Source organism: Benincasa hispida, chromosome 11 (assembly GCF_009727055.1).
Source record: "Benincasa hispida cultivar B227 chromosome 11, ASM972705v1, whole genome shotgun sequence".
Taxonomy (NCBI): Eukaryota; Viridiplantae; Streptophyta; class Magnoliopsida; order Cucurbitales; family Cucurbitaceae; genus Benincasa; species Benincasa hispida.
This window is the reverse complement of record NC_052359.1, coordinates 53,399,640-53,412,429: the sequence shown is the minus strand read 5'-3', so window position 1 is coordinate 53,412,429 and position 12,790 is coordinate 53,399,640. Positions and strand designations below refer to the sequence as shown.

The window sequence follows — 12,790 nt, the reverse complement described above, 5'->3', positions numbered from 1 at the left end:
TTAAAGGAATGCTTGAAAGTCATTTTGGGAGAAATATTTAATTGGTATTTCTTAAAAAATTGTTAATATAATATAGCTTTAAACTTCTAAAGTCATACTAAACTCATTTTTAGTCTTTAAATTTATAAACGATAATAACTGTTAACTAAATTATGGTAGTTAGAATAATTTCGAGATGAATTAATTGTCAATTTTTAGACCAAGCAACAATAATTCTCACTAATTTTCCCTTTAGGTTATCTAATGAACACATTCAAATGGCTAGTTATTATTGAGTTTAAGTCCCTATAGAATCTCTAAATAAAATACTACAATATTCATATCATATATAAGTACTAAATTATTAAAATTAACAACAACAACCTAAAACTAAAAAAAGTTAAAATACGATACATTTTTAAAAAAAATTGCAAAAACTATTCGAAAACTGCACAGTTTTTAAACCATGAGAGAATTCAATTATCTAGTCTCAAAGTTGACAACTCGAGTTTTATCTTTATTTAGTTACACTCACTTTGACTTGTTGCATTCAAACTTTCAAATTCTCAACTAAAATTTTTGACTTTATTGAATAACTGTTTAAAAAATTGTGGGCATCTTGATTTAATAAAATAAATTATTGATGTAAAGAAAATTTAGATTGTTTAATCGTAATAAAATTATGTTTTTTAAAAGATTTGATTTAACGAAACTTTTCTAAAGATGATTTAGACTATATATATATGTACATATATAATAATTTTTAAAGAATGATATAATTCGATTAGATTATTTTATATCGAATGAACATAGTTCAACTAGCATCAAATATATATCATTAATTCGAAGTTAGAAGTTCAATTTTCTCCACCAATATAGTATCAAAAACGAAAAAACCATTTAATTAGTTAAGGTGTTTGAGAGATGAAAGTAAACATTTGGCGTTCTATAGTTCATGAGTATTATGAAATAATAATATAATGTTAAAAACTAATAGCTCAAACATCAAGAATAACTTTGATTGTCAGACAAAGATGAAGGGATGATGTTTTTTAATGTTTGGGGGTGAGTAAAGAATCCATGTGTCCTTCTTCAACCTCAGTCTCCCCTTCTGATTGGATTCTATTATTGCCACGTCATCCAACCCATGTACACATATATAGTAATCATTTTTTTAATTCTTGTTACAATAATAACAAAATAAATAATAAATAAAATTGTAATGAGAGAGAAAAGGGTTAACCACCACCCAACAGTAGGTCCAAGTACCCAAAGTTCATGAATCAGCCTCTTCCCCTTAATTCCTATATATACCTTTTCCCTCCCCTCTCCTTTTCAATCCCAAAACCTTAATTTGAAGAAACTACACAAGAAAAAGAAGAAAAAAATACACTCATTCTTTTCAAATATGCCTTCTTCTTCCATTTGTATTGTCTCAAAATGCAGTATTTTCCCCGATCAACCTTCCTCATTACATTCTCTTCAGCTCTCTGTTTCTGATCTTCCCATGCTTTCTTGCCACTATATTCAAAAGGGTGTTCTTTTTTCTTCCCCTCCTTATTCCTTCCTTGATTTTGTCTCCTTTCTCAAATCCTCCCTCTCCACCACTCTCTCCCATTTCTCTCCTCTCGCCGGCCGCCTCATCACCGACGTCCACGGTTACGTTCACATCCTTTGCAACGACGCCGGAGTCGAATTCATTGAAGCTAAGGCTAAACATCTCACCCTCAATGCTCTTCTTTCCCCTCTTGATGTCCCTAATTACTTCAAGGAATTTTTCGACTTTGATCGCACTATTAGCTACTCTGGTCATTCCATGCCCTTAGTAGCTGTTCAGGTTTGTTTAAATTAAAAGATCAATACTCTTTATTGGGTTTCGCGATATATTGAGTTATATTTATAATGACACGAATTCTCATGATCTGACAGTTGATTGTTTTTTTTAATAGGTTACAGAGCTGGCGGATGGGGTGTTTGTTGGGTGTACCGTGAACCACGCTGTCACCGACGGGACGTCTTTCTGGCACTTCTTCAACACATTTACTGAAATTTGCAAAGAAACTAAAAAGATCTCGAAGTCGCCGGCGTTTAGTAGAGATACTGTTTTCAACTCGTCGGCGGTGCTGAAATTTCCTGACGGTGGGCCGGTGGTGACGTTCAACAGCGACGAGCCACTGAGAGAGAGGATTTTTCACTTCACACGAGAATCCATTCTGAAACTGAAGCTGAGAGCTAATACAAACAACCAGATTGCTGGCCGGAAACCGGTCAACGGATTTCATGACGCCGTCGAGATTTTAGGGAAACAGGGGAATGACAGTTGGAAAACCGTCAATGGAACTAATAACGGAGGGAACATAACGGCTGTTTTGGAGAATTTGATTAAAACGAACGTTCCAAATCGTACGGCGGAGATTTCGTCTTTTCAATCGTTATGTGCGCATCTGTGGCGCTCGGTGACACGTGCGAGGAAATTAGACGAATGTAAAACGACGACGTTTCGCATGGCGGTTAACTGCCGTCACCGTCTGAACCCACGAATGGAACCCTACTACTTCGGGAACGCGATACAGAGCATTCCGACAGTTGCGCCGGTCGGAGAGGTTCTGTCGAATGATCTCCGGTGGTGTGCCGATCTGCTGCATAAAAACTGAATGGATGGCGCACGATGACGCCACTGTCCGTCGAGGAATCGCCGATTGGGAAGCCAACCGCGGCTGTTTCCGCTGGGGAACTTCGACGGCGCGTCGATCACCATGGGCAGCTCGCCTAGATTTCCAATGTACGACAACGATTTTGGATGGGGCCGCCCGATTGCCGTGAGGAGTGGCAGAGCGAACAAATTCGACGGCAAGATCTCCGCCTTTCCCGGCCGAGAAGGAAACGGCAGCGTGGATCTGGAAGTCGTTCTGTCGCCGGAAACAATGGCCGGACTGGAGCGGGACACAGATTTTATGCAGTACGTCTCAACTACTGTATGATTGGTCCACCCCAGCGCGGGCCCCACAAAGTAAAAATCTCTTTCTCGAATTAATTACTTTTTATGAAAAGTAAAATATATATATATATATATTTCAAAATCGTCTCTCGGAAGGTTAAAAGTAAAACTGAGAGAGTGGATAAGGAGCGAGGGTTGTGGAATTTGACGAAAGAAACAGAAAACGGCGACGTTTTGGCTGTTAAGAAAAAAAAAAGGCCTATTATGTTTACTAGGGTTGTTTATGATCTATATAGCTTGTAACTTTCCAATGTCATGGAGATTAAAAAAAAAAAAGTCAAGATGATTTCTAATCTTATGCTATGATTGAGACCATTTGTTTTTCCTTTTTAATTCAGAAAATTGGATTACATGGGAACAATAATTATATTTAGCCTCTTATTCAACTTAATTAAACTCATATCATTTTCTTTGAACCACAACTAAGAATAATAAATCAATCAAGGATTTGTTAAATCTATGTCATTCTATTAAATGAAAATTTTTCTAAAACTCTCCGTCATAGTTGAGTTATTCAAATTATTTAATCAAGAGGACGTTTCTAATTACATAATTAAGTATATCTGATTTAAAGAAATGATTTAAATGTCTAACTTTTTTTTTAAAGAGTGCTCAAATTTAAATATCTAATTTTTTTTATATATATAGAAATGAAACTGGTACGACTTTAGGAAATGAGGCTGAAAATTGAGTATAGGAATATTTTAAGTATTGAGTGGGAAAAAAAAGAAAAAAGAAAAGTCCCGGATTGGTCCTATTAAAATTCCATCTTTTTTCCTTTTTGTGTTGAAATGTAAAAGAAAGTCAAAATCTATTATTATATTCGAGATAAATAATGAAACAGAAAATGAAGAAAATTACGAATCTAACCCGATATTAGCCTCCGGAATTGACCTTAATTAAATATTTTTAAACACCATCTAAAATCTAAATCAAGGCTCAATAAATCGTGGGGGCGGCAAAACTTTTCCACTCATACCCAAGATTATTTTAATACCTAATTTTTTTATATAGATCTTATTTTAGCACTATACTTTGTTTATTTTAGTTTTCATACTTTTGAAAATTCCTACTTTTGTTTATTGCTTTTGATTTTTTCCATTAAACTTAATATAAAAATTATTATAAATGAGTCTACCTACATCATGCTTTTATAAAAACAAAAATTATGGTGTGAAAATAGAGGAATAGGTCATATGAGAGTATTACACTAATTTCGCTGTGTGCGAATCAAATGACAGGATTGGATTTTAGAGTTAAATATTAGAGTAATACAATATTAATGAAAAAAAATATTTAGAAAATATCTTTTAAGGAAAAGACAAGTTTATCATATGATAATTTGTGGTTGGACACGTAGGTTGGCTACACAAAGGTGTGTAAAGCTCAAATGCATCCAAATATTTTTTTAAAATATTATGATATGAATCAACAAAATGAGTTAGATTGAAAATTTTAAGCTAATTTAACCTCTCTCCATCGTTCTAATGTCGGCATCCTACTTAATGTTTCTCTTAGATGGAAGAGAAAATAGTCTATACATTTTTATCTATTTATCATTCTCTAACACCAATCATTACAATCTTACTCATTCTTTCTACACAACTCAAATAATACTAAACTCAAAATTTGACTAGTTTATGTGAAAATCATCCATTTAATAACTCTTTTAACAGTAATATTGAAAGTTTTTGCACTAAAATAGAATAAAGAAACCAATAGTTGAGGACGAAAACAAGATCTAAACAATAATTTTTTAAATGCAAGTTGATTCCACGCATTCTTAAATGATGTTAAATTGATGAGAATAATACTCATGCGACTCGCAAAAAATATATATATATATTTCCGTGATAATTGACCTACAAGATCCAATGGAGGGGTATATCGGGAATTTCAACGGGGGACATATGGTCCAATGATAAGTTGACAGCGCAAGTGTAATTTGGTGACACGTGGTCGCTGTCAGGAATTGGCCAGTAACCAAAAATGTTGTAACCAAAGGAAGTGAGTTTGAGATGAAGATGGTGTGAAGAATTGTAATGTATGCAAAGTTAATGGGCCAAAGCTGAAAAGACCTTCTTTTAGACCAACATATCTAATTTCATCATTTGATATGTCATCACATACAGTTTCTTTTCTCCACAACAATTTGGTGGCTGAGATTTTAACAATCAATTCTTCCAAAAAAGAGATTTTGAAATCAAGCAACCCATGTTCTCTCCATTTTCTTACTTTCTGGCCAAAATGCCTGTTTCTGTCAACATTTATGTGAATAAAGTTGAAGCATTGTCCATAACCTAAACACTTTTGTTTGTAAATTTTTCAGTTTGAATACAAATGGAATGGAACTAACAATCTTGATGATACATTAATAATCAGGATATGAACGATGAAGATGAACGTGACTTTTTTCCCTTCAGGTTTAATGAATATATACACAATGAATGTAATATTATATAGCAAACAATCACACAGATGTTTTCTTCTGCTACTGAAACCAAGCTGATACAGAAATGTAGAGAACAGGCTTGAATGAAGCAATTCACTGATAACTAACTTCTGGGGATGGAAAAATTCGTTTAAACAGCCATTGAAATGGTCTTAGAAACTGTGCTCTTTTCTTGCGCCAGAACCATATGGCTGCATTGTATTGTTCGTTGCGGATCGTTCGAGTTGCGGCTTTCCAATCGTATTTCTCCATCTCCTCACGAGCTGCTTTTCCCATTGTTTCCCTCAGTTCGCGATTCTCCAACAGAGGCTTCAGCTTGCTTAAGCAGTCATCGATGTCTCCTGGGGTGTAAAGGTAGCCAATTTTACCGTCTTGTTCGGGAGGAATTATGTCTGGAACACCACCAGCACGAGCTCCGATCACGGGGATCCCAGAGGACATAGCTTCCAATACGACGAGTCCTAACGTCTCCGATTCGGAAGGCATTACAAAAACGTCACCACTAGCATAAGCTTGAGATAGCTCTTCTCCTGATAACATCCCTGTAAACACTGCAGGCATGCCAGTGAAAAGCTTTTCTAGCTCCTCCCTGCCATGAAGGAAAACACATCAAACAATTACAAACAAAGCCATTAATCTAATCTGTCCAATGATTTTACGAAACTGTTACTGTTCAGTGTTCAACATAGATAAAGTAAAAGAGAAGTTGCTTGTTCCATCTTTAGTAGTGTAATCACAAACTTGTTACAGTTACACTAATAATGGTGTCATAATCAATAGAAGAGTTCCCTAAAGTATTTGGTTTTTCATATTGATTTAGTTAAAGATATGCTGAAGAATTGGCTGTGCTAATCTGGTAGGTTTATCAGTATTCCTTTAAGAACATTCAACTAATTTAGATAATAAGCTCATTACACCTTTCAAAATCTAGCACAGATACCTGTACGGTCCATCTCCAACGATCGCAATTCGTGCTTCAGGGAGTCTATCCATTATCCTATCATATTGTGGGAACAAATGTCAATATTTACAAGATATGAATATAGGTACAGCTACATATTTTATGAGGATCATACATAGTCAAAGGTAGATGGAAGTATAAAAGGCGGAAGCACAATTTAAGCCTTATTTGATAATCATTTGGTATTTAGTTTTTGTTTTTTTGGAAGGTGTGCTTGGTTTAGCTTTCATCTTTCTTATGGAAGTATTTTGAATTTTTAGCCAAATTCCAAAAACAAAATGATTAGCAAAAAGGGCCTTTGTCATAAGTTATTCTATTTTACAGAACCATCCTCTTAGTATCAAACTATGTTTAAAAGAAAGAGAAAAAAAAGTCTTTTGCAAATTCTTTTGAGAAGAGATCTAAAGTAAGGACCAATTATAGTAGGAGAATCGTTTTACAATCTAAATCCTCAAAAGGTTATGGTTTGACTGTGAACATTGAGACAAATTCTTCAAAAGGAAGTGCCTTTCAACGAGTGATAGTGGTGCTTCCTTATATTGTCTTGTCTTTAATGTTTCTACTTTGAAAGGTAGAAAGGGAGTTCATTCCTGTGGAATTTACTTTCAGTAAGACTTTCTCCCTTTTTAGTGAAAAAGGCATTTTCCAAGAACATGGAAAAGTCAAAATACAAAAGTAGGCCATATAAAAAACTCAACCTCAAGAAACCAAAAAAGGCACTAAGACCTACTCGAGGGGTTGAAATGTGCTTCGGGGAGAGTTGTTTGGGGTACGTGCAAACTTCAACAGTGCATACTGTTATAAATTTAATATGTCAAAACTCTGTCTCTTTGGCCAAACAACCCTTAAATTATTATAGGCCTCGTATTTCTCTCTAGCAAATATGTCATAATAATGACAAAAACCAAGGCTGTCAAAGAAATCTCCCTTTAAACAAAATTTGATACTTGTTTCTCTATGAAGATTACACATCTACTTCTCTCGTTACTTTTATTTAATAATATATTGTTTTGATTTTCCCTTTTCTATATAAGGTTATCGTCAAAGCTCAATCATTTACAACTTCATTATTATCAAATGAATGAAATTTGAGCAAACTCAGGCAACCATTTTTTCTAAATCATTGTGCAAACGTCAACCTCATCCAGACTCTAGACCATGGTGAGTTGGTGTTAAACAATAATTTCTAAAAAGGCAGAGAAGGTCAAGGAAGCCAACCATATCTTTTACAATCAAAACCAATACCTTTTGAGGAAATCCAAGCTCTTCTCGACTCCAAGTCTTCCAACATGAACTATCAGTGGTTTATCAGGCTCTCCACCACTGTTAGACAAAGCGTATAGTTTTAAAGGAGATAATCTCTTAAGTTACATGATTTAAGCTATTTATGTGAGCGAATCTCACCTAAGCCTCAATCTCATTTCATGAGAGCGGAAGCGAGGATGAAAGCTAACAGAATCTACACCCTTATTCCAAAGTCGAATCTTATTAGCTGCAAACAAAGAGAGAGTAAATTACCACATTATAATAAATGAAAATCTATCATTAGTTTGTGCAATATTTCAAACCACCTGCTGTCACTCTTTCAGCTTCAAGATCCTTGCCAATGGCAGCAGATGGAACCAAGGTAAGATCAGCCGCTCTGTGGAGGAATTCTAAAAAGAAAAACTGAATTCTAAATAGTGATCCTGTAGTGTCCTTAATATGATGGAATAGAATAAATCTTTTTTTTCTTTTTGAGTTCAACAATGGAAAAGAATAAATTTTCACGTACTTATAACAAGCCACATGGGTTTAACCAACCAACTAAATGTATATCTTGGAATGTATCTGCAACACATAACAAAAAACAGATAATGGTAATGTAATGTAATATCGGATATAATAAACAACAAGACGATCTCGAACTCTCCAATCCTTGTAATTGGTTGATGATAGTAGATTGCAATATGTCCAAGGGTAAAAGTTAAAAAGTCCCAGAAAAGAACTTACACTGGTACATGAGTATGGTAAGACATAACTAGCGGTACACTTAACAGTTTAGCGATAATCAGAGCTCCAAACACCTAGAAATAGAATACAGTTGGGCAACAATCAAAATCTTCAAACCATAATGCTCAAATTCAGGAACTTCAAAATATAATGGGATGATATTGTCACTTGCCATTATCCCTGGTGATGATGCATGTATGATATCGGGTTTAAACCGAGCCACTTCTGAAATTATTCTTGGACTAAGTGCTAGAGAAAGGGGCACCTTCTGATACCAAGGGCATGGAAAGCTGCCAATAGTCAAAGATAAGTTGAGCAATCTGAATGCTTGAGATTATGAATTTCATGAAAGGAAGAGAGCTGAGATATGAAGTGAATATGAGAGCAGACAAGAGAGGATCATAGGTTGCTAGATACTATGATCTGACATGAAGTACCAAACTTACCTTCGTGATCCAATTAATTTTGCACCATAAAACTCCTCGGGCACACCTTCATGAGTTGTCACAACCATCACCTAAGTGATTTATAGAAAAGGTCAACTTGTCTATAACCAAAATATTCACACTTTCTTATTTCCATATTTATTTTTTATCCTAAAACTAAGCAAAAATAAATAAATAGAACACACTCGAGCTTGTTGCATTAAAGAGTTTAAGATTGAATAAAATGACAGTCAACAAGCTAAAATAGAAGTAGGAAGGGAATAAAATTGAACCTCATCGCCCATTTCACGTAGATAGCGAATGAAGTTTTGGAAGCGGTTTTTGTAACCTGACACATATCTGTGAAACCAACAATGGAAGATAACTTTCAGTGATTCACATTTTAATGATAAGTACCAGCAGGATGAAATCGATGGTATAAAGAAGAATAAGAAAGTATCTGCTTACAGTTCACAAATCACATTATCTAGGCCTTAATCTTCTTAGCATGTCAAACATTTTGTCTCTTATTCCAACATGTCTTATATATATATATATATATATTCATTTATGTATGTGTTTATGTTCCATGTACGTATGTCTTTTATATAATGATAATAATATTTAAAAAAAAAGTCCATCAAGAAAAGTTTCAGCAGTAGGGACATTAAGATGTTGACCGGTGAGTAAGACCACTCAACTGCATTTGTCAAAAGAACAACTTGGGTTAATATCTAATGGCATCCAAGCAATTGACTAAAATCCAACGATCGTATTCAGCCTCAACATCAATTTATTTGGGCCATAAGGGAAAAAAACGACAGTAGAAAATTCAAAAATGTTAACACGATACACACGAAAATGTCGATAGTAGCAAATTTTCGCAAAATATCAGGGCAAGAACGACTAATGAAGAAGTAAGGTTTTGGTGACATTCAAGACTGTTCTACAAGTCGAATGAAATAACAATGGTTGCTTGTGCAAACAAACAGATCCATAGATAGAGAAACGATGATTTAAGTATAGATCAATGTAGCTAATTGTTATGGTAGAAGTAACATTACTGCAACAAAGAAACAGTCCTGAACATCTAATACAGCATAGTAGCTAGCAGTTAAGTAGTTGTGAAATTAAGTGTTCATCCAGAGGATCCATGTGAAAACCCGGCACAGCCAGTGGGCGAACTAGTTGAAAGGATACATGGGGAAAATCAAAGTGGCTTTCCACATTAAAAGCTGAGTCAATGAAGTTAGAATGAACCCCTTCAAGAAGAGGCTTAATTAGGACACCCAAGAATGAGATCCAAACTAACACCTCATTAAAGCATCAAGCATAAAGCAACCTTAGATGCAATTAAGCCATGATGTAGTTGAAGCAAAATCATAAGATCAGCTAAGTATTGATTCCCAGTAACTCAAATTAGAAAGTACCAAATAGAAGATAGGCAACACAAAATACACAAGGACAAGAGAATACCCAACACTAGAAATCACAAGTTGGTTATGCATAGTAAAACTCACGCAAAGGGAGAAGGCTCCACAAAGAGAGCAATACGACGAGGTTTGGAATTGGTCTCAGGGTCAAGCAAAGGAGGGCTATCTTCTTCTCCATCTTCAGGCCTAACTTCAGCAATAGTCATTTTATTAGCCTTAACACTAAGAAACCCAGTTCCCCTATTCTTCAATGAACCCTCCAAGCAACGAAATCGAGAAATTTCACAAAACAAACTTCTGGGGTTTGAAGTTAAAGATCTAAAATGTGGGAATCTCAAAGAAGAGGGGGCTTCATAGAAGTAAGTGGTGGTTGCTACGGCGGCGGAAGTGGAAAAAGAGGGAGGAGGAAGAGAGAGATTTATAGAGAGAGAAGTGGAGGACATTATGAAAAGGGATTTGCCAGCATATAATATAGTAGGTGCACTGTCTGAGTTGGGGTTTTGGGAAAAAGGAAGAATTTTTAGCTGTCTGATAAATTTGCAAAGTTGGGTAACAAAGCAAGCAATCGAGAATCGAAGAGAGAGAGAGATATAGAAGAAAGGGTTCGCAAGAAAATTCGTCAAGTGGGTATTGAAGAGTATCTGGGAAGGATTGAAGAGACTCCATTAATGGATATTCCATTTCGGATTATTGGGTCTTTTGTTTCTCTTTGTGGAATCAACCAAAGGTTCTTTCAGCATATACCCTTTTTTCCTCTCTATGATTTCTAATTTGTATTCCCCACTTTTTCCCCCTTTCTCGAATTTGGATTATCATTTGTTTATGTTTGTATCATGATAAGTATTAAGATAATAAAGAAACTTGATCAATTGCTTGTCCAAATGGTTTTGAGATTTCTGTTGAAGCTAAAGCTGTAACCTTCAATTTGTATCTAAATTGAGAGTTGAGTTTTGGTTTAAGAAAACTCATGATTGGAATATTTGTATCAATGGTGTTTTACTAATTTGATAAGGAAAATTATAAATGGATGGTTCTATCTAAAGAATTTTCTCTAATAGTGAAAATCTGTTGATCTTTAAGATTGGGATGGGAAAAAAATTCCTCCTTTTCTCCTTAATTATGGCTATCTTGTATTGAAAACAACACCAAGAGCTTTTTTTTTTTTTTTTTTGCCTTAGCTAACAAATAATTAATTGGCTGATTGGAGTGTGGGAAATCTGAAAATCTCAAAACCCCACCATTGTTGCATTGACACATGGACCAAGATCCCATTTTTTTATGCTGTCCTAGTGGTTGGTGACCCTAAAACTCTCTTGTCCAATCACATTTTAGCATATATAAAACCTGATATAAGAATAAGACAACTATTTACCTACAAAGGGTTAAATTATAAGTTTAGTGATGAACTCTCTTGTTCGAGTCTATTTTCTCTTTAAGCTTCTAATTTTGTATTTAAGAAATCATTTAATAAGTCTTTAAGTTTCAATTTTGTGCACAAACCATTTAACCTTGTTTAAAATTACAAATCTAGTAGGGAAAAAAAAATGAAAGTTTTGAGCTTTATTGACATAAAATTAAATTTGCATGTAAGATCAATTAATTTTTTTAAAAAAAATCAAATGTCTTAGGAACTAATTGAGATGAAATTGAAAATTCAATTATTTATAATTATAATATATTTTGTTAAAGGTAAAGACTTGCTAGATATTTCAAAAATGTATAGATTAAATAAATACATACCTAAAATTTAATGGCTAAAATGGTAAATTAACAAAAACTAAATCTATATAGTTTCATTTCTTTATGTTAGCCCAAACAAGTTGTACAACAATTTTGTGAATGACATGAAATCAAAGCAACATAAATATCTTGCATCGTGATATTTATGCCACATATATAGTTTTGCATTATTATATATGTTGGCCATGTGGGTTCCTCATAAGTCTTATTTTAACTTTTTTTTAGTACACTTCTTGACTAGTTTTTTAGACCTATAATTCGAGGATAAACTAGAAAGCAATAAAGGAAAGCAGTAAATTTTTCACTTGGCTCCCTCTAAGAAGGACAAATTTTTAACATCAATTGCTCGATGTGACTTATCCCTGTCAAGGTACAAAGAAATTCTCTTATTTTTCTGGTTTCTTCTTGGATGAGTCAATATAACCCAGTAAGGCTATAAAGCTCCTCATCATTTGAAAAGAACCAGACAGGTCGAATTTTGATTTTTCGGAATAACGCAAAAAAGGCAAAAAGAAAGAATTGAAAGACTCAAATGACTTTAAAGAGTCTAAAAAAAGAAAAGACTCAACAGACTCATGAGGACTAGGGGAACAAAACTTGAATATATACGAAATACCAGGAGTCAGAACAAGGCGAAGTCTTTTTACCTCTAACTCTATCACCTGGATCTCATCGAATTTAGGCTCGGGATCCTCATTGACCTCACAAACTAGCAAGCATGGAGTGATGTCATCATCGTCACTCGAATAGTAGCACTCCACAAGGAACTCTACCTCCAAGGAAAGACGATGGGCTGCTATAGCACGCCCT

The 12,790-nt window shown here is 34.5% G+C and overlaps 1 protein-coding gene and 1 pseudogene across 1 annotated transcript; one reads left to right on the top strand and one right to left on the bottom strand.

Annotated features, from left to right (window-relative positions):
• The first annotated feature begins 1,300 nt into the window (after positions 1-1,300).
• Positions 1,301-3,289, top strand: LOC120091679 (annotated as a pseudogene).
• Positions 3,290-5,269: 1,980 nt separating this feature from the next.
• On the bottom strand, positions 5,270-11,006 carry LOC120091001 (sulfoquinovosyl transferase SQD2). Its single transcript, XM_039048766.1, has 11 exons — positions 10,328-11,006; positions 9,101-9,167; positions 8,829-8,899; positions 8,555-8,672; positions 8,383-8,456; positions 8,165-8,220; positions 7,962-8,045; positions 7,795-7,882; positions 7,636-7,713; positions 6,370-6,426; positions 5,270-6,018 (listed from the first exon to the last, which is right to left on the bottom strand). Exons 1-11 carry the CDS (start codon positions 10,681-10,683, stop codon positions 5,523-5,525), a joined length of 1,545 nt encoding a protein of 514 aa, XP_038904694.1. The 5' UTR covers positions 10,684-11,006; the 3' UTR covers positions 5,270-5,522.
• Positions 11,007-12,790: the final 1,784 nt, after the last annotated feature.